Source organism: Myotis daubentonii, chromosome 3, assembly GCF_963259705.1.
Source record: "Myotis daubentonii chromosome 3, mMyoDau2.1, whole genome shotgun sequence".
Classification (NCBI taxonomy): Eukaryota; Metazoa; Chordata; class Mammalia; order Chiroptera; family Vespertilionidae; genus Myotis; species Myotis daubentonii.
In genome coordinates, this window is record NC_081842.1 from 174,520,294 (window position 1) to 174,545,865 (window position 25,572).

General features: G+C 43.9%; 1 protein-coding gene across 2 annotated transcripts in view; it reads right to left on the reverse strand.

Annotated features, from left to right (window-relative positions):
* The window catches only part of PGM1 (phosphoglucomutase 1), a 57,372-nt gene extending 32,297 nt beyond the window's left edge, over positions 1-25,075 (reverse strand). The window contains exon 1 of one of the 2 annotated variants that reach the window (XR_009451962.1): positions 24,649-25,038. Coding sequence is in view for 1 of the 2 variants with exons in the window: in XM_059689302.1 (XP_059545285.1) it covers positions 24,649-24,894 (246 nt within the window). In the remaining variant the exon portion in view is untranslated. Of the gene's footprint in view, positions 1-24,648 lie in introns of both variants that reach the window. The other variant, XM_059689302.1, reaches the window with a different exon arrangement.
* Positions 25,076-25,572: the final 497 nt, after the last annotated feature.

Sequence of the window (25,572 nt, forward strand, 5' to 3'; positions counted from 1 at the left end):
GAAACGTATTATTCAGTATTTTGGGAGAAATATTATCAAAGGCTAATATGGTGCCTCTTCTGCTAAGAGGACTATGTCTAAGTTTTTCAAGTTTTTCTCCATAATCTTTGCATTTACGTCCACAGTTTTGTTTTTTCAAAGAATCAACATTAGTATAAGATTCTCCTTGACAATTATTTTCGGAAACACGTTTCCAAATTCTTGATATAGTCATTCTGTTGCACTTAAAATTGTTTTGCAGCTAATGTAATTGCACCTTTCTGCAACTTTTCCTTTTTCTTTTGATGCATCAAAACTGGACAATCGCAACTCGATCTTTACTTAAAAACTCTCTTTTTTTCATCTTACTTTTGCAATGGGTTGATATTCAACTGAAATAAAACAACTGATTTTGATCAGCAGATTAAATTAGAAAAATAGTTATAATTCGTAATATTTAGATTAACCTAAAAATTGAAAGATGTGTCAAAACAAATGACAGATGTCATGAAACACTGATTTTGATTGAAGGCTTTGCAATTTTGCGCTACAACATAACTTACAGCTGCATTCGCCAATAATTCCCGTTTAAATAGTCACTTGCTACTATTATTATGGGACAGAGGGAGTAATATTTTTGTTATATCCTGCCTCCCTCAGGAAGTGCCAACGACCAGGGTAGGGGCTGTAAATAGGCTTCTTTATAAACTAGAGAAACCTGAAGATGGTGTGAAATCAATATTATGATTATCCTGAGCTTCTGAGAGCTTTCTACAGCCCACGGCATTTCCCCTTCATTCTCACAAGGGCTCCTCCCATTGTGTAGATGAAGCAGCTGAGGTCAAAGTTGTCACAATCCTGCCCGTTTGCTCATTCTTACATCCACCTAACAGAAGAACAACAAGCAATTATGGAAAGGTGCTATGGCAGACATTGGGATAGATGACATGACAAGGTCACATGGCATCCAGTGGCCAATAGCTGGCAAAAGCATTGAAACTTCCTGACTCAATACAGTGGGAATGGAAACATCTCACATGCCCAGCAGTTTCCGGGTGTGGTTCTGATGAGAATAAAAGACTATGGTTGAGGAGTTCCATGATTTCAATAGGCAAGGCTTAGAAATGGCAACTTAATCAGCCAGAGTGGCTGGTGGAGTTATCTGGAAATTGTATTTGCACCTGAAGCATACTGACTTTTACTTAGATTTTGTATGTATTTGGTGTGGAAGGGGAGACTGATAAATGAATATGAATCTATGCCACCCAAAACACCGCTTAATTCTACCATCCCTTTTGGTGATGTCTACAGTCAGTCATGGCCCAAGACTGAGAAAGATTAAACCAGGGGGTAATAGTAAAAAGGAAAGTTGAGAGAGAGAAGCAGGGAAGCCCTTAGTAGCTTCTTTCTCCTGGGTCCAAGAAGAGGCACAGCTGGCCAAAACATCCCCTTCCAAAGCAGACTCTTTCCCATGCATCACCCTCAGGAATATTAACTGTAAACGTGATGTTGGGAAGATATCACTCTGTTACCGTCCTTCCATGAAGGAAGTCTGAAGAACTGTAACAGCTCCTGACTCTAATCTCCCTGGCTTCTCTCCCACTGTACCTCTGCTGCTCTACCCTGGCCGAATTGAGCCTGCCTCCTCGGGCCCACCTAGTTCACCTTTCTATGGGCCTGTGTCCCTCCTCAACTCAAAAAGCTTCCCTGTACCATTTGATCTAGAAATTACACTTTGAGATATCCACACAAAAGAAAGCAGAGACTCAAACAAATAACTTACACACACATGTTCTTAACAGCATTACACGCAACAGCCAAAGGTGGGAACACCGAAACGTCCATCAACAGATTAATGGATAAACAATATGCAGTATATACATACAATGGAATAATACTCAGCGTTACAAAGGAATGAAACTCTGATACATGCTACAACAGGGATGAACCTTGAAAACATAAAATAAACCAGACACACAAGAACAGATATTGTCTGATTCCACTTATATGAGGTACCTAAAGTGGTCAAATTCATAGGCAGAAAGTAGAACAGAGGTCACCAGGGGCTAGGGGGAAGGGAGCATGGCGGGGGGGGGGGGGGTGATTGTTTAGTGGGTATAGAGTTTTGGATGGAATGATAAAAGAGTGCTGGAAAGGGATAATGATGATGGTGACAGAACACTGAATGTAACCAATACCACTGAAGCATGCACTTAAAAATGGTTAAAATGCAAAATTTTGTTATGTATGATTGGCCATAAAAAAATAAAGAAGAAGAAAGGCTGCATCTTGCTCTGATGTCCCAGTGTCTACCAACTCAGAGGGAACCCCTCAGCCTGGCACGGAGAGTCCCTCTTCCACCAGCGTTCCTGCCCTTCTCCTCTCCTGCTACTCCCGTCTGCCTCTCTCATGTCACACCACCAACTGGATACCTCACTGTTCCCCAATATTTTATAGTCAGACATGAAAGGGAGAAAACTTACATTTTCCTTTTAATTGAAAATAGGGCCTCGTGTCTTCTTATGTTTCACAAAAGACTAGATCCATTTTCTTCGCCCTGCTAGTCATATGCACGGGTTCAAGTCTCATCTCTAAATGTACCTCTAAGTTCAAAGCTCTGGGGACCATATGAGATATCAGGATTAGAAATGCGGCACCACCAATATTTTATTTTGTACATTACAATTCCCTATAACTGCATACAGCTTTATGCAAACAAAGACAAAGGGAAACTAACAAAGGCAAATTATATTCCATAATCCTTAAATGCACCAGATAAAAGTGTACTAAAGAGAAGAAGGAAAAAAAAAGAATGATCTCCATTTAGCTCACTAGGGTGGAAAGTCCTCCCAAGAACTGGCTCATGAATGGAGTGCGTACTGACAAAGGCGAGGAAGGAACACTGACTTCTCCTGAACTCTGTGGTAGAAGATTATCTTTCCTTTAGATTTCCTCCCACAATCAAAGGGATGCTAAAATAGTCAGAATTTAGGATATGTTAGACAAAGAAGAAATCAAACTATATAGGATTTTAGAGGCTTTACCAGATTAAAGTGCTGTATTGGTCCACTAACTGTGTTAAGTAATCCATTTGGGTAACAGAACTGCTCTAAAGGCAACGCTATTTTGAATAAAGAATGCCCTTGCAAAGGCATGAAAATATTGCTTGCGCTGGCTGCCACACCATAGGCAGTTACCATATTTAGTCAATGATTAGCACTTAAATGTATAATTGAGCAAACCTTCAGATTGTAAAACTGAGAGAGTCTATAGAGTCTGCCTGAATTACACATTCCTACCACCTCTTCCACATCCTTCAGCTCCACACAAAAATGAAATGAAGCCAAATACATCACAGCAAAGGGGACAGTGTACCAGATGCACTCAACAGCCCAGATATATGCGGGGAAATAATGTTCCATTCATTCTCTCTCAAAAGATTAAAAGCATCTTAATTCCATTCCCTTTGCAGCTCCCCTCAAAGGTGAAATTTATAGCATGTCACATTTTATCTTAAAAATGGGTATGTGTCATAATAATTTCATATGTGAGTGCTTTATCAGCAATTTTTACATGAAAGGCATTCAGATTCTGAAACTAGGTAGAAAGGAAACTTTGCATTATAAGCAATAGGATTTACAAACATTTAAAATTTTAATTCAATAGTGTTTTTGTTGTTGTTTAATTTGGCTTTTGCAATCACACCTGCTTGGCATATGATTAAAATAGGCAGAAAATGAATGCCCAACACATTTGATGGCAATGCTAAATTATGATCCCAGTAACAGAATCGCTTCTAGAGAGGAAGTAGAAAAGCTTTTTTAAATTTACAAGTACTAAAAGACTTTGTTCTCCAAATTATGGCTAAGTATAATCTAAAACGCTAAAAATATATATTTTTGGTCTCACAGAGGGATTTGCAGAGCAAAGACAGGGATGTGCTGCTGCCCACCTTCCTATAAATCAGTGGGACCCTGCAAACTGTTAGATTATCAAGATCAGTGCTTTCTGGCACAAGATTCCTTCTGATTTGGTTAATTCGGCCAACAAGGTTTCTCCCAATGCAGAGCGTTAGCAGAGCCTCCTTATAGTATAGTCTCACAGGAGTTATCTCTACCTGCTGCACAAGTTCACCGCACATAGGGCTTCTTTGTGTCCAAGGTCATTATAAGCAGCTTCCCCTGTAACAGGTCCTCTGGGAAGGCTCACACCTAACATTTTCCAATCCCCTCCTCATAATTCGCATGACTCCCAGGATTCATCAATAACAGCATGCCCTGGCTGTTGTTTTCCTGTTTGACAAGTGACTGAACTTCAACAAGGAAGCCATTGAAAGAAAACAAAATCCTCCTCTCTCCACTGCACTTTAGAGCCTTCTGAGAAAGGACAGAGCGCCCTCAAAAGCAGTTAGAATGTACATAGGAGAGCTTGTGGCTGGGGGTGCGCTTTAAATGTCTAATAAGCAACAGGTACTTGTCCAAGCGATAGGTACAGGGCACAGCGCACACAAAGTTGAACGTACGTCCCTGTATCGCAACGTGGCATGTAATTTCAGCAGTATTTTCACGGTAGTCTATCTCTGAAGTCACAGCGAAACGTAACTGGATGTTAGTAGAACTGAGGTGCGTACCCCAAACAAGTCCTTGTACTTTTGTATATTTCTGCACAATTCAGAGGTTATGTGGACAGCCAGACACGCAACAACACACGGTATACCAACCCCATTGGCGGCCGCCATCTGCACTATTGTTTCTACTGCCGATTTATTAAAATACCGCCCATCTCCACCAACCACCAGTGAGGCTCCCTGGCGATCTTTTAGGTCTACAGAAAAGAATATACTCTGGATAAAATTTTCCAGGTAGCCTGGCTTGTCCTCGAAACAATAGGTTTTCTTCCGTAATCCACTAGTTCCTGGTTTCTGGTCATGGTAGGGAGCTGTAGCAGAAGTCAACAAAGGGAGAGGACCTTCTTCCATGTTCCTGTATTTGCCAAAAATCCAGTCATCAAAATCACTCATCTTTCACTTCCACCACTTGGCTCAGCGAGGGTACCCAGAGAGCAGGGAGGAGCTCCCCAAGCAGTCCTGTACAAACTGAAGCCGCAGCAGTGCCCTCTGAGCAACTAAAACGGCCGTCCTGCCTGGGCAACGGCTTCAGGGAGGAGGCGGGCTCCAGTCCTTGTTGTGGTCGCCCCTTGTGAACGAGTTCAGGGCCTCCACCCACCCGCATCCACACACAAAGCAATCTTCAAAGTTGTTTTGGTGAGGACACTTCTGCCCACACAACCAAGCCAAATACCCTTCACTTATTTTTGCCTCATATCCCGTTAGGGCGGAGATAGCTGCGCAGGGTGCTGTGTGCAGCAGACTTCAGTTACAAACACCAGATGGCTGCCAGGCTCCCCTCTCCCAGCCCAGGCAAAGACAGCCAGTGCAGACCCGGGAAGTAGGTTGTGAATAAGACGCCCTGGTGTGGCTGCCGCTGCTCCTGACACCCCTTAAACCAGAGCGTCTCTGGGCAGTCATCACCGAGAAGGCCGTCTGAAGCTAAAGCTGTCCCACGCCATCCAGCAAGTTAAAGGTCAATCTTAAAATGGAAGTGAGGAATCAGTGACCTCTGGACTCCTTACATCACTGTCACTTTGATACCCAAGTGATTTTTTTACTTCCCACATGCAATTCCAGTTAAAAGGGGGGAGAATCATTTAACAGAACACATTTATTCACTGACCACAAAGGATTTAACAAAATAGTATTCAGTTCTAGAAGAACAGACACCTACAAATGTGCCGTGAATGGCTGACAGCTTGGTCGGTTCCTTGAAAAGTGGGAATGAAGATGCACCAAACCCTTGAAAATGTAAGCAGGGGAGAAGGGGGGAAAGTATGTGTTTTGAGTGTACGAGGTTTGACCAAGTTATTATTTAGAAAAATACTATAAACGTAAGATTAAATTTTGTGTTTTAATTTTCTCAGTTTCAAATAGTCTTGACTTTTAAGAAAACATTTTTAGTGAAACAGTTTAAGTCCTCTGCATTTGAAGAACCTAAAATGTTTCGAAACATACTGCCTCAATAAATTTGACATCCCACCCCATCTGATCCCTGAGACTGTATTAATAACCTACTTAAATGCATGCATATGCGTTCTTTATCTGGTTCAGCAGAAGTTGTGAATTAAGCTCCCCTGTCAAGGTTTTGGTGGACTTGTTAAGGATGCTTAAAAAGTAAACCAGGACTAGTTACACCACATGTCTGGAGAATTTGACATGCACTGAGGAGTCAAAGTTTTCAAGAAAAAAAGTGAATAATCTGTTGACAAACAAAATCTGAGTATTTTCCAGATTTTCAGTAGGGTCCGAAAGAGAGCTACTGCTGAGAGCAGCAGGCTGCTCTCTCTGAGGCATGAATGCCCATGTCCGGGTCTGCTCTGAGCAGGCCCAGCAAAACCAACAGCACCCTGAGCAGAAAGCAGCTACCGGCAAGGGAGCCTGTTTTCCTTCCAATGACACATGGGGCTGGTCCATGTGCAGGGGAGACCTGGAGATATAACATTTAAACAATTCACAAGACACAGCTATCCAGCTGAAGACCAGTTGGCCAAAAGACAATGACTTTTTGTAGCTTATTTTTGCTCATTATAGTTTTTAAAACTAAAATTCTTTAGGCGTTAATTTACAAAGTAAGCTTGCTCTATTAACAGTTTACACATCCGCTGTTTTTCAACTTACGACAATGCCTTTTTTTAAATTCCTATTTTTTAAGTTCGGTGCCCAGTTTCCTCTGGTTTTTAGATAGGCTTGCAGATTAAGCCAGCATATGCATCTTGACATATTTAATAATAGATGCAGATTCATGAAATATCAACCCAATAATCTTTTCATTGGGAAAAACAGAACAACCAACCACATAATTGGTAGTTTTCTGAATGAGGTCTTGAAATCCCAGGGTAGGTCCAGGGATACTGGGTCACAAGGGTGCCCCACCTTCCACACACTCCAGCACGCTCTCTGCTGGTGGTCTGCCACCATCCCCATGACGCTCTTGCTGAAGTTAGAGCTCAAAGAATCACGTTTTGTTGGGTTTTTCCTCCACACATTTATTTATTTCATTTATAGCTTGTGGTTAATTGATTCCATAAAATGAGAAATTCTGAAGAATCAAGGCGTAAGTATACAAATTCAAAATAGATATTCAACACAAAAAATATACACTTAAGAGTGGGTTCATTTGCAGCATGAGCTCCAACAGATCTTGTTTCAAAGGATAGGGAATGCTTGCTTTGTTTCCTTGAAGACCTTATCCACATCTATACCAGGATACCTCAGCTTCTTGGTGTGTGTTCACGTGCACCAAAACTTGTTTCCTAAAATATTTTTTCACATTGTAACTGTTGTTTCTAGAATTAAGCCTACTCTTGGGCCTCGTGCCAGTTTCTAACGATCTGAAAACTGACTGATACAGAAAGTCTTCCAAATGTAAATATTCTGATTTTCAAAGGTTAAAATAATGTTTCTAAAGCACTTACTGCAAACTTAATAATAATGGCGCTATTCCATTTCTTAACTTTCCAAACACTTGATATGCCACCTTGGAGTTCATTATTGGTTTGCTTCTTCATTTCGAGATTTTTAAATGTACCACCCCAATTGGTCATCTTCATCTTGAAATAATTATTTAACACAGCGTGTGAGCATTGAGAGGTCATATATGTCTATGGAAAGAGGTCACTAGGTAAACCCAGGGTCCCCCTCTTGGATGGAATATCTGTGTGGGCACAGGTACATTTTCACTTTCCTGCATATGAGCCGGCTGTACAGCCAGGCATGGACTGGGGAAGATTCCCATCTCTCGTGACTCTCACACACGTGGATGAACACCCAGCCATTTAAGTGCACCCCAATCTAAGGCTCCAAGGAAAGAGTTCTGTACCCAAAACAGAGAGCAACGTTTTCAGCAACTACTTATGTCTGTCCTGGTGTTTGTCAATATGCAAGCCCAGACCAAAAAGACATAAGCCTTGCCCTAAAAAAGCTTCTATTCTAAGAATGGGCCTGAATCATAATTTTATGGCCACTAAAGTACTCAACCCCATATAAAAATATTACCAGAAGCAGCAATGTTAGATGGACTGTGAAGTGTGGTAAAAAAAGGAGAGGCATTAAAAACATTAAGCTCCCGCAGGCGTTCGGACTAAGTGGGGCAGCTATTAAGAAGCTCATTTGCTGGAGTTCTCCAGCAAAGGTTGAACTCCATCTTCGGGAATGTTACTGTCGAGCATAGCAAACCCAATTTGGCCTAATGAATCCGCCTGCATTGCCAGTACTCCTTCACAATGACACAAATTACATTTAAACCATATGGGGGACTTAAGGATGACTCCCTTCAGACAAGGAACTTTCATACTGGTCTTGGGTCCAATCAATTTCACAATGGCAGAGTTATGAACCCCTTCGCTCCCGGCCTCCCAGACTCCAGCCCCCATTCTGATCAGCAAGGATGCCTTCCAAGTAGAACACGGCAGACACAGTGGGCTTGCCAAGCCTTTATTCATTCTATCTTTCTTTGTTTCTTTCCGTCGATAAATATTTATTGGGTAGCTAACTACCATGCCACCGGGCTGGTGCGAAGGTTGAGCCCAGGGCCTAAGTAGATTCACCTCTTCATACCAAGAGTCTTTCTTTAGCAAATGCCCCAGGAGTAGGCATCGAGGATAGAACTGCTAACCCTGTAGCTGGGCACAAGCACTGGAAAGAAAGCTACTAATTGGGCTAAAAGCTGTAGGAATCATCAGATCAGAGGCCCTGAGCTTGTGACTGGCTGCAGGTGCCTGCCCCTGACTGCTTGGGGTGGTTGAGCCCAGTGACAGGACACACAAGCTGGGAAACAGTCATTCATTTCTCCAATAAGCAAGCATGTGCTAAAGGCCAGCCTCAGGGTAGGCACTGCAGGATAATGGGAAGACCATAGGTTTAGGAGCCAGACACATGCAGGACTCAACCCTTTGACTCTAAAATGTATGAGAGGTACAATCTTGGGCATGTTACTCAACTGAACTGAGCCTGGAAAATGGGGATAGCTCTCAAGGCTGTTCTGAAAATTGAATCAGGAAACATTCGTGAAAACACTCAGTACTGTGTCTGGCACACAGCAAATTTTCAGTAAATGTGTCCCCTCACCCTACCGACTCTCAGTTTCTTCACCCCTAACGTGGGATAACAATGCCTGCCTCACAAGGTTTTTGTGAAAATGACCTCACTGAATGTCTATGGAAGCCTCTGTGAACTACAAAACGATGTAAAATATGAAGAAATGTTTTTCACATTCTGAGCAGGGGAGGGAATAGTAAAAAAGGTGACGGACCTTTGTTCTTAGAAGATCATACCAGAAAGGAGCCACCACAGCATGGTGGCGTCGGCAGGGCCCCAAAGGTGCATGTACAGGGCTATGGCTCTCAAGAGGTGAGATTGGCCATAACTGGTTTGGCTCAGTGGATAGAGCATCGGCCTGCAGACTGAAAGGTCCCAGGTTCGATTCCGGTCAAAGGCTTGTACCTTGGTTGTGGGCACATCCCCAGTAAGAGGTGTGCAGGAGGCAGCTGATCGATGTTTCTCTCTCATTGATGTTTCTAACTCTCTATCCCTCTCCCTTCCTCTCTGTAAAAAAATCAATAAATATATTTTTTTTAAAAAAAGAGGTGAGACTGGAGAAACAATTGGGGTAAGGATTATAGAGTCTCATGAACCACACTGAAGTTTATTTTGTAGGCACCGGAAGCTATGGAAATTTTTAAGCAGGAGGAATGTAAACTCATACATTTTTTTGGAAAGTTGAGTGGCTCTGGAGGTGCACTGAATAGCTTAGAGTAGCAGAGACTGGAAACAGACTAACCAAGGATTGCAAAAAGGGCTCCTTCCTCAGCTGTGGTGGCTCTGAAGGATCCCTTCCTCGGCTGGTCAGTGTGATCCTGCCCAGAGCTGCTCCTCTGCTGCCTCCTACATCTGACTTTAACTCTGAGTCCTTGGGCCAGTTGAGCCTAGTTGGGTTTTCTTTTGCTCTAACATAAAGACACTACCCAAACATCTCTCTTTCCTCTGACCCCTTCTCCACATACTGTCTTCCACTCATTCCCTCTCTTCTCTGAAAACTGGCCCCCCACCCCAGCCCACAGGACTAGGTTCCTGGGGCCATGTTGCTACTACAGGACTCTGATGTCAGACCATGATCTCCAGGGGTGGGCACCTAACCAAAGCTGGCTCAGCCACAGTTTCTCTCCTAGCAATCTAGAACCAGGGTACTAGTCAGATTCAGTCGTGTCATGAGACTCTCCATAGAACTGTGACTGATGGCTGGACAGTACATGAGGGTACATGTGGAGGATCTGGATCATTTAGTCATCTCTAAGATTTTTGGGCTTGATGTATGGGAAGAACTGGAAAAGAATTCAGAAAAGATTCAAGCAGAAAATAGGTTTGGTGAATCTTCTCAAGAGGGTAGGGTTTTCAGATTCTTGAGACATGAGAATCAGGGAATGTGGTTGAACACAGCCCCTTAGGACTCCCAATTGGCACTGCTGTTCTGGACTAAGGTGTTTCCAGCCAGCTGACAATGTCACCCCCAATTCAATGGGAAGGTAACTACTAATTGCTTGGGTGAGAGAATGGTTTGAAGTGGGTATTTTTAAATATAGAAAGATTTAGAATTAAGTATAGACCAGAAGAAGTAAAGCAAATTCATAGTATACAGAAAAAAGAAATCAAACTTATAATATTATTATGTTTGTAACAAGTTTAGAAGAAAATCTAAGTATATTTGGTACTTTAAGTACATTAGCACATCTGAGATATTAGTTTAACAGATTAGTCTTGTAAATCTAATTTATAATGTGTAGTTGAGTAACTTATTTTTACTTATGATTTTAAGTTTAAGGGGGTAAGAGAATTTTATCAAAATTAGAAACATTATTGGAACACTCAAGAAAACTTTGAATGTACCCTATTTACAAGTTTAAATCAGCAAATGTAGATGGTTTGCTGTAATATTTCAGGGAATGGACTCTAAGGCCAGAGTGACAGGTTTGGAAGCCCAGCTCTGCCAGTCACTAGCTGTGTGAACTCAGACAAGTTACTAAACCTCTCTGTGCTTCTATTGCTTCATCTATAAGAATGGAGAATAACAGTTCCCCTTAACCTCACTTGTTGCAGTCATGACTAAATGAGGTAAGATACAGAAAGTCCTAAAACCACACTGGTATAGGATGCCCTGCACAAGTATCTGCTGTTATAATTGCTAGATTACATAAAACGACTTGAATACTTTTAAAATTTTGCTTGTTAGACAAAGAACTTAAGAAATAAACATATTGTATTTATAAGCTCAAAATATTCATAGGAGTTTGAAGAAATGAATTTATAACCAAGATATATTCTCTCTCTCCTCTCTCTCTCTCTCTCTCTCTCTCTCTCTCTCTCTCTCTTTCTCTCTCTCTCTCTCTCTCTCACACACACACACACACACACACACACACACACACACACACAAAACCACCAACTTATATTACCAAGTGCATCAGCAGAGAGAGGAAAATGAAGCAGAGTAGCAGCCTGGGTTCCTCCCATCTCAGGCTCTGGTGAGGCCCAACTGCACACCCCACCCTTGGCTTTCAAGAGACACCCCTCTGGGCTGATGATACAGTCCTCTTGGTGGGTCGCTGCATTTCTGTCACTGTCACTGTGTTGAGCGGGGCTCTGTAGGGCTGGCTCCTATCTGCCAGCTCTGAGTCAGGCTCTACCTACTGCTGTCCCACCTGGGGAAGAAGAGGACGAGAAGAGACCCCTCCCCTTCTTTTCTGAGCAACCCCCATCAACAGCAAGGAGACAGGCAAGAGTACCTCTTACTAGGTGGGTGACCTTGGGCAAGGCACTTAACCTCTGGGTGCCCCCATTTTCTCATCTTTAAAATGGGATTGAAGCCAGCCCTAATCAGTTTGGCTCAGTGGACTCAAGGGTCCCAGGTTCGATTCCGGTCAAGGGCATGTACCTCGGTTGCCAGCACATACCCAGTAGGGAGTGTGCAGCAGGTAGCTGATCGATGTTTCTCTCTCATTGATGTTTCTAACTCTCTACTCCTCTCTGTAAAAAAAACAATAAAATATAAAAAAAATAAATAAATAAAATGGGATTGAAAATAGTACCTACTTACTGGTAGACTCATTGTGCAGACCATTTCACAGCACATACAAATATTGAATCATTGTATTGCACACCTAAAGCTAATAGAATGATATATATGAATTACACTTCCTTTTTTAAAAACAACACATCTCTTAAAGACAGTTTAAAAAAATAGTACCTATTGCATTGGTGTGTTATGCAGAGATACGATGAGTTAATAAAGGTCAGGAGCTTCGCACTGGCTGGTTCTAGGGCCTTATAAGCCCTACATAAGTGTTAGCTTTTATTACTGTCCTGAATCAACCTGAGAAATGTAGCTGTACTTCATACCTATGAGTGGGTATATGCATTTTAACAGAGTTAGGAAATGTTCTTTAAAGAAAAGGAGAAATTACAGTCAACCGTAAAGAAGGTACAAGGCCAGAAGAATTACAAGGGCCAGATGGCTTAGAGCTTTACAGAAACTCAGGTTCAAAAAGACTCCTGGAGCATATTTTGAAATTAAAAACAAAACAGCTGCCTCAGAGCATGTACATCCTTTAGCATCCATCAGTCTGCTGTCCATCTGTGTACCCATCCATGTACTCGACAGATACTGCATACATGAACTTCCTGCAGTCATCTCACCAGGCACCAGGCACCAGGCACCTCAGGAGGATGACAGGCTCAAGTTCTCAAAAAACTTTTGTCTTAAAAGAGAGATAGGTAAGCCAACAAATCATTTAAAAATGGAGTAAAAGTGCTAACCTGTGAGCTTGCAAGGGACCTATGAGTGCTCAGAGGAGAGAGAAACTATGGAAGGTATTCCCCTTCTCTACAAATGTCAGTCTGGATTTGTGTGGTTAAATCTAAAAACAATCTTGCTAATTTGTTGGTAAACAACAAACCTAAGGAGTAGGTACTATTTTCTCTTTAACTCTCTTTAAGATATGCAATATATATATATGTGTCTGTGCATATATGTGTGTGTGTGTGTGTGTGTGTGTGTGTGTGTGTGTGTGTGTATTCGAGAGGAAGGGAGAGGGAGAGAAGATAGAGATAGAAACATCAATGATGAGAGAGAACCATTGATCAGCTGTCTCCTGCATAACCCACACTGAGGATCAAGTCTGGGCATGTGCCCTGACCAGGAATAAAACTGTGATCTACTGTTTCATAGGTCGATGCTCAACCACTTAGCCACATAGGCTGGGTAAGAGGTACATTTTGCAAAAAGTTGAGGTATATTTCCTCAAAAAATTAAAAATGGAACTCCCACTTGACCCAGTAATCCCACTTCTAGGAATATATCCCAAGAAATCAGAAACACCAATCAGACAGGATATATGCACCCCTATGTTCATACAGCACAATTTACAATAGCTAAGATTTGGAAACAGCCTAAGTGCCCATCAGCAGATGAATGGATTAAAAAAACTGTGGTACATCTACACAATGGAATACTACACTGCTGTATAAAAGAAGGAACTCTAACCATTTGCAACAGCATGGATGGAACTGGAGAGCATTATGCTAAGTGAAATAAGCCAGTCAGAGAAAGATAAATACCACATGATCTCACTCATTTGTGGAATATAATTAACAACATAAACTGATGAACAAAAATAAGCATCGAACAGACCATCCAACCTAAGAGGGAAAGTGGGTGGAGGAGGAAGGTCAGAGATCAACCAAAGAACTTGTATGCATGCATATAAGCATAACCAATGAACACAGACAGTAGGAAGGTGAGGGCATGTGCTGGGGGATGGGAGCAGCTGGGGAGAGGTCAATGGGGGAAAAAGGAGACTTATGTAATACTTTAAACAATAAAGAATTTAAATTAAAAAAACTAAGGCATAATTCATATATATCATTCTATTAGGGCTTAATAATCCCTTTCACACATAATGCACATGTGAGGAGGACTCCTATTTTATTAGAAACTAGAGGCCTGGTGCACGAAATTTGTGCACAGGTAGGGTCCCTAGGCCTGGCCGGCGATCAGGGCCAATCAGGGCCTTCTGGCTGCCAGCTGGGGCTTTCCTTCCCTGGCTGCTGACTGCCGGCTGGACCCTTCCTTCATTCTGTGCCACTCCCTGGTGGTCAGCACACATCATCGCAGTGATCGAACTCCTGGTCTCCTGGTCAAACTCCTGAGGGAACACTTGCATATTAGCTATATATATATATATATATATATATATATATATATATATATATATATATCACCAATATTCAACAATTTTGACCTATAGAAACAGCAATTTATATGGTTCATATAACATTCACATTCATATATATCTTGTTTTCTTTTTGGAACATCCTCAATACAATTTTCATTTAAATCCTTTAGGAATATTCATTTGGAGCTAACAGAATATTTTCCTTCTTCTGAATATTACCAAGAACTATGTACATCTTAAAATCCCCTAGTAAAATCAGGTTTATCCTAAAAATTCCTTTATTTTTAAATCATTCATGGTCATATGTTTCCCTCTTGTGGTAGAAAATGGAAAAAACAAGCAAGCATTCCCACAGCCTCACCAGGGGGCGCTCGAACTGGCTCCAGCCACATTGCACCATGCTAGGGGGCCCCTTCATCTGGAATACAATGAGACTCATGCTCCCTGGTGTTTTGTGGCAGACAGTAGTTGGCCCTCAAAAAACTCACAGATACAGACAACAGAAGGTGGTTACCAGAGGGGAAGGGACTGGGGAGGACAAAGAGGGTAGAGATGGTCAAATGTATGGTGACAGAAGGAGAGTAGACTTCAGGTGGTGAGCACACAATAGAGTATACAGATGTCACGTTACCAAGCTCTACACCTGAAATTCATACAATGTTATTAACCGATGTTACTCCAAATAAATATTTTTTTAAAAAGATAGTCTCAGCACACTGCTAGAACATTAATGTATTACCAGACAAGTACTATGACCCAGTCCTCCTTATAAATAACTTTTTACATTTGCTAAGCTAAGTCTCCAAGATTCTCCCTTCCCCTTTGGAGGACATAAGATGGACAGTGGGGATTTTGACCCATACTAAGGCTGCGTCTTAGGCTGGCCTGTGTAAAGCGAGCTCAGGGGTTAAGGACCCGTGTGGTAATAACTCATCATGCTGTAGCCACTTCCTCCCTCCCTGCAATGCAGGAGCTCAGACAGTACTGTTTTAAAGTCTAAGTAAGTAAGCCCTTACTTCCCACAATGGCCTCTTTGTTTTGCCTGTGCTGTTCCCTCTGCTAGAATGTCTCCACTTTTTCCTGGCTTCCTCTTTGTTATCCTTCAGGGCTTGGCTCAAGTGCATCTCCCCTGGAGACTTCCTCTGACCACCTCTCCATGTGTCTCTCCAAGGGCTCTCAATGACACCTCAGGAGGCACCTGTCACACTATTGTAGCGCCTACTGGGTGACAAGCTCCACAGAGAGTGGGAGACTGCACGCACAGTGTATGCCCCAAATGCACAGCACAGTAGAGAGAAATGAGAAAATGCTCAGTTATGGCTGATGAATGGAAAGCACCCCTTCAAATATTGTTCGGGAGAAGTTGCTGGAGCAGGTAGATTCAAGCAACTATTTACTAAAACCGCTACCCTAAGACCCTTGTGGGCAGACCTGGGATGCAAACACCAGACACTCTGACTAGCACTTAAGCTACTCAGGGACAATTCTGCTTATTTGGGGGCTGGTCACAGTGTCCTTTTGAGATGATATAACTAAGTATCAGGCAGATAACATACTATTGAAAACCTAAGGTTATGCAGAACAGGTCCCCGACCTCCACCCCAGGCCCCGTGCATGAAACACTCCCTAAACAAAAGACACTTCTGTGTGGAATCTTACAGGCTAATAGGTGTGGAGCATCTTGACAGGTCATGACACAGCTGAGAAGAAGAAAAGTGGAACTGAGAAGGTGCAAGGTGGCTGGGGGGCTATCAGCAAAGAAAAGTTTAAAGCAGCAGTTCCCAACCTGTGGGTTGCGACCCCTTTGGCGGTCCAACGACCCTTTCACAGGGGTCGCCTAAGACCATCCTGCATATCAGATATTTACATTATGATTCATAACAGTAGCAACATTACAGTTATGAAGTAGCAACGAAAATAATTTTATGATTGCGTCACAACATGAGGAACTGTATTTAAAGGAACAGAAGGTTGAGAACCACTGGTTTAAAGGGTCTGTATTTCCTATCAAAATCCCCACTGCCCAGTGGAGCAGCCCGCTTATTACAACTATGTGTGAGGCATGAGGCTAGGTAACTTCCTATGCCTTGTCTTATTATTTCCTAAACACACCTCTATGACATAGTATTTTAATTTTACCAGTGAGTAAAGAAAAAAAACAAAAATTGTTCAGGCAGTTTGCCTAAGATGAATTAGCTAATAAACAACAGCATATCCAGGAATCAAACTCAAGTCTGTCTGACACCAAAGTTATACTGCAATGAAATTCTAATGTAAAAGACATTATTTTGATGTCCCGCTAACCTCAAAATGGTGTGATGGCTTTACTTTTGGGTTATTCTTTAGCCATCTTCAGATTTGGACTTTGAGAGATGCCAGATAAAAACTGCATGTTGAGATTTGTTTTGGCAGGAGGCTGACATCAGTCCAGTGGGGTGAGTTTTCTGGAGCAATTTCAAAATAAACATAACAACTCACCTTTGGGTTGCACCTTAGAATTCCCCAAACCTTTGCATGCCCATTATTTAATTTTCATAAAACACTCTAGTAGGGCAGATATTAATTAGAATTAATCCCATTTTACAAGTGAGAAAACTGGGTTTTAGATCAATTAAGAAAAATACATGATACTGCACAGTAAATTGTACAACTGAGATTTGAACCTTTCCATTCCAACCCCTCACTGTGAACTCAAGTTATTTGGTAAGGTTCAGGGAGCCCCCAAGTGGCATGTCTTCCATTTGGCACTATGTCAAGAGTCTACAGAAGCATCGTGGATCATGGAGTTCTGAAATCTTCTTGCCAATTATTACCATTAGTATACTTTTAAGTAGGACAACAAAGGTATTAGCAATATGTATTAAACTAGTGGCTGGGCCTTGCCTCCACCCTCACTTCTCTCTTCACCAAGTTCTCTCTGATTCCTCCTTATCATTATCGTTTGCCTAAAAAAATCACCTCATCTGAGAAGAGAAGACATCTTTGTTCTTCTTTTCCCCTTCAAAGTGGAGCTGGGTGCCTCTCCTCTGTGTTCCCATGATTCCCTGAATAGCTCCTCTCATTTAGTTGCAGTGGGTTGAATGGTAGCCACCCCCGACCCACCTACCAAAGATATAATCCACTCAGAACTTGATCATGTGATCTTATTTGATAAAAGGGTCTTTGCAGATGGAATTAAGTTAAGGATCTTGTGAGGAGACCATCCTGAAATATCCAAGTTGGCCCTAAATCCAATAACAAATGTCCTTAAAGGAGACAGAAGAGGAGAAGACGCACAGAGAAGGCCACGTGAAGGTGGAGGTAGAGACTGGAATTAGGCAGCCACAAAGCCAAGAACACCTGGAGGCACCACAAGCTGAAAGAGGCAAGGAAGGACCCCCCCCCCCCCGCCCCGCCCCAGAGGCCAGCGCCTTGATTTCAGACTTCTGGTCTCCATGACTGTGAGAAAATACATTTCTGTAGTTTTAAGTCACTCAGTTTGCAGTCATTTGTCAGCAGCCAGAGGAAACTAATACACTAGCATTCACACCATATCTTTGTAACCACCTATGGATGCTCCTCTACTAGCATGAGCATCCTAAGACTGTCTTACTCATCTTTTACCCCCAACCATCTCACACAGTGCCTGGAGCATAAAGAGTGCACAAAGGTGCTCAATAATGCTGTGGACGGAATAAACCCATGCAGCCCAGGAGGTTTGCATCAATGCCTGCAGACATTTCTTGTGGCTTCCAGTCTGGAACATGACATCAGCCTGGGCCCATCCTCATAAGCTATCCATCTTCAACTACCCACTGCTAGCTCATGACTCCAACGAGGTGAAGGTCTGACATCAACGGGCCTGTAACTGAGACTTACAGCAACTGTGGACCTCTGCCTCACAGGACAATTTCAAGGGATACAGTGTGGACCAAGACAGGACAGGACATCTAGGTGGTGGGATTGTGGCAGACACAGAAGGCCCTCCCTCTGCCCTCCGATGGCCTCAGCATTTGGAATAATCATAATAATTGCTAGACGCATCAGAATCTGCTGTTTACTAAACACCGTGTCAGGCCCTGTGCTAAGTGCTTCACAAATTTTACTCCATCCTTGCCGAAACCGGTTTGGCTCAGTGAGTAGAGCGTCGGCCTGCGGACTGAAAGGTCCCAGGTTCGATTCCGGTCAAGGGCATGTACCTGGGTTGCGGGCATATCCCCAGTGGGAGATGTGCAGGAGGCAGCTGATCGATGTTTCTCTCTCATCGATGTTTCTAACTCTCTATCTCTCTCCCTTCCTCTCTGTAAAAACTCAATAAAATATATTAAAAAAAAAAAAGTTTTACTCCATCCTCACATGAATCTTTCAAGGCAGATATTATTATTAGTCTTTTTATACCAAATCTACATGCGGGGAACTGGCTAAATGGTGTGGTGTTCTTCTCATGGATTTGATTGCAGAGGGCTTGGCGCCACCCAGGCAGCCTGCTCAGAGAGACAGTTTGTCTTTCGTGACAGGCACAAAGCTTACTCCCAATTCCACCTGAATTTCCTATGTATTTCCCTTCTGTTTCTTTTTTTAAGTGGATTTCAATTTGCTCCACAGAATGCATTTCTCAAAGTCCTATGGAGGTGGTGTAACATGGTAGTTTTCCTACTAAAACCAAAGATCTTTCCTATCTCCACCCAGTTATGCCATCCCAGCGCCATCTTCTGGACTCTGCCACCACGGAACAATTTCTCAGAGTCAGGTGGGCACAGGCTTACCATCTAGGTTTCTGTAGCTTAGAGTTGACAGGACTCTCGTCCTGGGTCAGGGCCATTTTGTTTTAGGAAACCTCCCCATTGTGCACAATTTCTAAATGCCTAACCCAAGCATGTTTAGCTGTTTACCAGCATGGAAGAGAACTGTGTCCCCAGGCCACCACGGTAGACCGCAGAAGGAAAGTGGAGGCCAAAACATCTCTCAGCATGAACTGTCTTCTAAGACCCTCTCGATGGGGCAGTGTGCTTGAACAACATAAAACACAGTAACTCATTTTAAAGATATGCCAGAGTATTTTCATCTAAATTAATGTTACCTCCTTCAGCACAATCACCGTGGGAAGCAACGTAGTTGTTCAAACAATGCTGACATTGCACTAACATTTCTGGAACTCTTTTTCGGGCAAATGTCTTTACAGTCTGTGGCACTTTCTTTGAAAGTCTTCAGTCATAACAAATGTCATCCTGGGAGAATAGATTTGAACTTTGGAAAGAGACAAAAATTGGTTGGAGCCGTGTCTAATGAATAAAGTGGGTGATCAAATCTTGTTCCATCGTTTTAGGTGAAAAATGAGGCATGACTCTAAAATAATGTGACTGGTTTTCCTAGGTGACCCATAAACCGACTGGCTGCGCAATAATTCCCCGAGAGGAGTTTCAAAATGCTAGGAGCACTAGACGCATCGCTGGGATAAGCGTACGGTTCCCAGAATGGTGATTTGGCAGGGTACAATACTAATGTGGATATATAAGTTCAAATATGTTTGTAAAAAAGGAAATCTGATTGCTTACACTCATGAAAATAAAGAAGCTATTCTCCTGGAGAAATTTCTCCTCCTTTTTTGACAGCCTGTCTGCTTTGGACAGGGAGTCTGCTGAGAAAAACAGACTCATCTCATGCAGAAAGCCTTCGTTGGCCACACTACCCCCTCGACACAGACACCCACCTCAGGCTGGGGCAAGGGCTCCTGCCCTGAGTTCCCACAGCCATCTCTTTTCCTTTAAGTATTAGTTCTTATACTAGATAGTGGTGATTGCCTTTCTATGTGTATGTCAATCTTCTCCCATTCAGATCCCTTGAGAATGGGATCAGATTCAACTCTGTGTCTCCATGCACAAGGCAGTGCAGACAGAGCCTGGGACACTAATTCTGTTCTGGACACAAACCCTCTGCCTCTGCTTCTCATGCTCCCAGGGGCTGCACTTGCTAAATGAACTTCTTCTGCATGGCAACCAAAACTGACCCATAAGATACACCCGCGTGAATTTCTAGAGACCTAGGGTAGACTGGTGGTGGTTGCTTAGTTAGGTCCGAAAGCATAGGGGAGCAAGAGGGATTCACTGCTAATACATGGGGCTTCTTTTAGGGTCACAGAAATATTCTAAAATTAGATCATGATCATGGTTGCACAAATCTGTAAACATACTAAAAATATTGTATTGTTCACTTTAAATGCGTGAATTGTGTGGTATGTGAATTACATCTCAATAAAGTAGTTTACTTTAAAAGTCCTCCACAATGGGAATATTTGTGCCTTGGTTGCTTTCTAAGATGGAGGTTAGAATAAATAATAGTCAAGGTCTCTTCCAAAAAATCTACTTCTGTATAGAAAATTAAGTTTCTGTCATCTCTGTAAACTATATCACTTGAAAGTGATATCACCAAACTTAAGACAGTGAGGGCTGGCGGATGTCCCTCAACATCGATGTTCCCCTTCATTTAGCTTGACACCCCCATGTTTAGCCTGACACATAGCACCCACAATAACACTGATATTTCCCAGCATCCCTTGCTGCTAGAAGAGGCCTTAGACTAAGTTTTGACCAACAGGACACAAGTGAAATTATGTAGTCTCTGAAAGAAGAGTGCCTTTCATCCTCTGTCGCCCCTCCCTATTGGCCAGACCCACCCTAATGGGGGTACACAGCCATCTTGGATCTTACAGATAAAAGCAACTTACTATGCAAGGCTGAGCTACAAGAGGAAAGAAACATGGGTCCCCTTACACAACGAAGCTACCATATTGGTCCTGGAAAGTCTCCTAGAAAGACCTCTGTTACTATGAGCTTTTGTTTTGGTTAAGTAACTTGTTTTGAAACAGTTATAGCAGCCAACAATTATAGCAACCAGTGATCCTCACACTAATAATAAAACTTGGTATTCTGTACCAAAACAGAATCTAAAGTGTGTGGCATCGGTATACTTTTTTAGACCATGGCAAAAGCGTTACCACTGCCACCTTAGGAGGCAGACCACTAGCCAACAAAACCTGTAGCTCTAGGCCAGTGATGGCGAACCTATGACACGCGTGTCACTCATTTTTTTGGTTGATTTTTCTTTGTTAAATGGCATTTAAATATATAAAATAAATATCAAAAATATAAGTCTTTGTTTTACTATGGTTGCAAATATCAAAAAATTTCTATATGTGACACGGCACCAGAGTTAAGTTAGGGTTTTTCAAAATGCTGACAAGCCAAGCTCAAAAGGTTCTCCATCACTGCTCTAGGCAAATGGTTGGGAGAATTCATGAGAGGAGTGTTAGGTGGCTGCTTCTTGCCAAATACAGAAAGGAGCTCAGGCAAAGATGAGCCAGTCTGCAGGCAGATGCAGAGGTCGGGGCTCTGCTAAAGGGTTTTCTTTGCGGATTGCGAACATTATGGCTGGTGAATGCTCCACTTGTAACTCCATATATTTATTGCAAGGGATTTAGGGCACCTCCCCTGTGAAAGTGTGATGTGTTTTGTGGGTGGAAAGGAGAATGGGCATGATTATCTGCATGGCCAAAGAGTGGTCCATGGCAAAAATTTCTAGTTGCCTCTGGGATTTAAAGACACAAGTATTGCACGGCATATTTTGTTTTCCAATGTGGTACTTTTCTAAGATTTTTCTCAGGATGACTTTGACTGTACTAAAGTCTGACCTTCCACTCTAATTTGAGACTCCATCATCCCAGGGTAAAATGTGACTTCCCAGTATTCATTGGATGATTTGCCCCCGTTGGCTCCAGGGAGGCCAGCTGGTCCTAGCATTATATTCTACTGGCTCAGTTTTCATTGTTTATTTGAGTCATCAAAGGGAGAAAACCAGTCATGTCTTGATGTAGATTTTGCCTCTTGTGCCTCATGTGATTCCATTAACTGGTTTCAATTCAATCTAATAGCGAGCGAGTGGCTTCACCCCAGTAGCAAGGTCGGCACACTTCTCCTCTCCAAATGCTCACTTACTTAAAACTTCTCCCAGACTGGCAGTGTCCTCGGCCACTCCCAGGGGGAACCCAGTATTTGGGGTGTCTGTTCTGTGACATCTCTCCATCCTAGGAACAGAGGGGGCCATTCCTAGTCTGTGTTCCTGACTGTGACCTGTGACACCTGAAATCTCTGCTTTAGGGAGGAAATAAAGCAATGCGTGTGAAAGTATTTTGTAAAATATACAACATGAGGTGTGTTTTTAGTGCAGTTAATTCTTGTAGAGTATGAAACAAAAGTACAGAGTAGGAAGGTGGGGGAGCCTCCAACCTACCTCTTCAACATGCTATCCTCTCTCACATTTGGTTCCACCTCGAATATTCTTTTCTCCTCTTCACCTCCAAGTCTGGGTGTAGTTGTCACTTCCCTGCCTCTGTGCCTGAATCAGATGCACCTCTTTTCTGCTCGCATAGCCTGCCTTGCTCACCTCCATAGCTCTCACTGCACCTTGTAGCAGCTGTTGGTTTGCTGTCTGTAACCCATCTGGCCTCCAACACAAACCTTCTTGACTCCAAGTCCCAAGTGGGTGAGGACTGACTGGGCTTGTTCTGGCATTATCCCAGGAGTCAGCGCCGTTTAACTGACAGGTTCCTCGTGAGCTCCCTGCAGTGTTTGAGATCCTCACACTGGCGGATTTGGCCTAAAAAATGTTCAAATGGACTTAGCAACCAGAATGTCAGTAGTAACCTTGGTGAGAGAAATTTTAGTGGAGTGATAGAGAAAGCAGAAGCCAGGTTGTAGTGGGGTGGGGAGTGCATGGGAGGTGAGAAATCAATGATGGTGAACACATACATGTCTTACAAAGATTGGCATAATGGGGGAAAGCAATAGGGCAATCGCTAAAAGGTGAAAAGGTTTTAAGAACATAATTTTTTAGTCTTAACTAAATGAAGGGTTATCCTAGGATGTAGTAGTTTGTTCTTTCAAGAGAATTTGAGGTTGTCTGAAAACGTGAGCATGAAGAAAAATCCAGACAAGGTCTGGCCCAGGGAGGCAGATGTAGGTTAGGTCCAGTTTAGGTTAGGAGACTACTAGAAAACAGATCTTCAGATGTAAGGGTCCTTTTGTTCTCGGAAGCTGTGCAAATTCCGTGCTGCAGTCTCAGTGCTGCCATTACAGAGCCTGCAAATGATTTAACCTGCCTAAGCCCCCATTTTCTCCTTGGCAACTTGAAGATGCCCATAGTGGCATCGACCACACAGGGCTGCAGTAGGTTAAATGAGCTACTGCAGGTAAAGGGCTTCTCAAGGTGCTTGGCAAAATGGCACTCTATGTTAATGAGATAAATAAAGTACTACTGAAATGAATTAAAATATTAGAATGAGTTTCACAAGAGTTGGTAACGGTCAAATCTTATTTTAAATATAGAAAGGAAATTTGGTCTTTAAAAAAACTCGTTAGAAGACGTTTTATACAAGCGAGTGAACGATCAGCCCTGATTTACCTATGTTGTAAATGCGTTTTTCCCGTATATCGGGTTTACTGCAAAGTCTCTCAAAGTTTCACCTGTCCGAGTGAACCTGCCCAGTTAAACCAGTTAACGTTCGGGGGGTCGGGGGGGGCGCGGAGAAGGGACACGGTGTTGCATTAATTTCCTGAACTGCTTGCACAAGAGCGCCGTTGGGTATGCAGTTTCTGTTCCAGTTTAAATTCAGCTCCAGCCCCTTCCCTGGAACAGACCCAGAGGCGCCACTGGGCAAAGACTAGCCTTTGCAAACCCTGGGTCCCAGCAACCAGGCCGCGCAAGGCTCTGTCCCAACGCAAACTGCCAGGTGGAGAATGAGCCAACCATTCACTCCGCGGTGCAGGCCTGTGGGCCCCGCGGCCGCCAGCATCGGGCTCGGAGCCCGCGGGGAGCGCCAGTCCCCGACCAGAATAGAAGGCAACCGGGGCTGGAAGTGAGGGGGTTCTGAGCCAGGCGGCGGCCTCTAACCTTTCCCGGCTCAGGCACCGCACTCCGCTCTGTAACTGTATCTTTAGGCGCAGGAAACGGTCCCGTAAATGTCAGAGGCCCCGGGAGGGGAGGAGGAGCGATGGGAGGGGCAGGAGGCGGAGGCGGGCTCCCCAAGGTCAAGCCCTGCTCCCCCGCCCGCGCCTCCCTGTCCCCCCGGGAGTCGGGAGAGCAGCCCCGCGGCTAAGCGGCCACTTCTCCGCACGCGGCGACCTCCCCGGGCCGCCAGGCCGGCGGGAGCGAGCGCAGAGGAGCTGGGGGTGGAGACGGGGGCGGCCGCGCACGGAAGTGGCCGGCACCCAGCGGGCGGGCGCGCGGGCGACACCAGCCGCACGTAGCGCACGGCCCCGCGCCCGGGCGCTGGCTGTCGGGGGCCGGCGCGTCCCTTACCCCGTTGGCGGCGGCGATGCGGACGATGAGCTGGATGGCCTCCTTCATGTAGAACCTGCCGTCCCCGCCCACCACCAGGGTGGCCTCCTGCCGCTGCGCCGGCTCCACCGTGGAGATGATACTCTGGATGAAATTCTCCGCGTAGTTGGCGTTGCTCTGGAACACCTTCACCCGCTTCCGCAGCCCGCTCGTGCCCGGCTTCTGGTCCGGGTACGCCTGGGTCTTCACTGACACGATCTTCACCATGTTGGCGACTGGCTGCCTGGAGCCCGAGCGGACTCTGCGAACCGAGGGGCGGCCGGGGCCGAGGCTGCAGCTGTTCTGGGTGAGGGCGCGGGCGGGGTAGGGGCAACGCCGGCTCTCCGGCCGCGCTCGGCCCTTCTCCTTAAAGGGACAGGGGACCGGGCCCTCCCTCCGCCGTCCGCCCACCTCCCGGCAGATTTCAGTGGGAGGGGAATGGGGTGCGCACACCTCCCGGCCTCTAGAGAAATGGGTGGAGCCTCTCAGATTTGCCCTACTCCCCACCCCACCCCAACCAAACCACCCTAAAATGAAATCCTCAACTCCTCCAGTAATGGAGGGCAAAGCTTGGGGTAGGGCCCAGGTCATAGGACAAAAACTTGAGGCAAGGTGAGAAAAATACAGAGCATAACGATTTCCTGTAGTTCGGCTAGATTATCATAATTTTCCAGTAAATAATTTTCTGGAAACCTGTTCTGAGGGATAAAAGTGCAGCCTTAACTAGATTTTGACTCCTCGTTCTTTCATTCTCTCTCCAAATATTAGGGTATCGTGTTAAAAAAATAACTCTAAAGGTCTAATTATTCTTACTACTCTCCATGTCACTTTACTTCCATTGGTTAGGGTGGGTATACTAATAAGTAAGGTTTTACTGAATATAATGTTTCTAATCCTTGCTAAAGT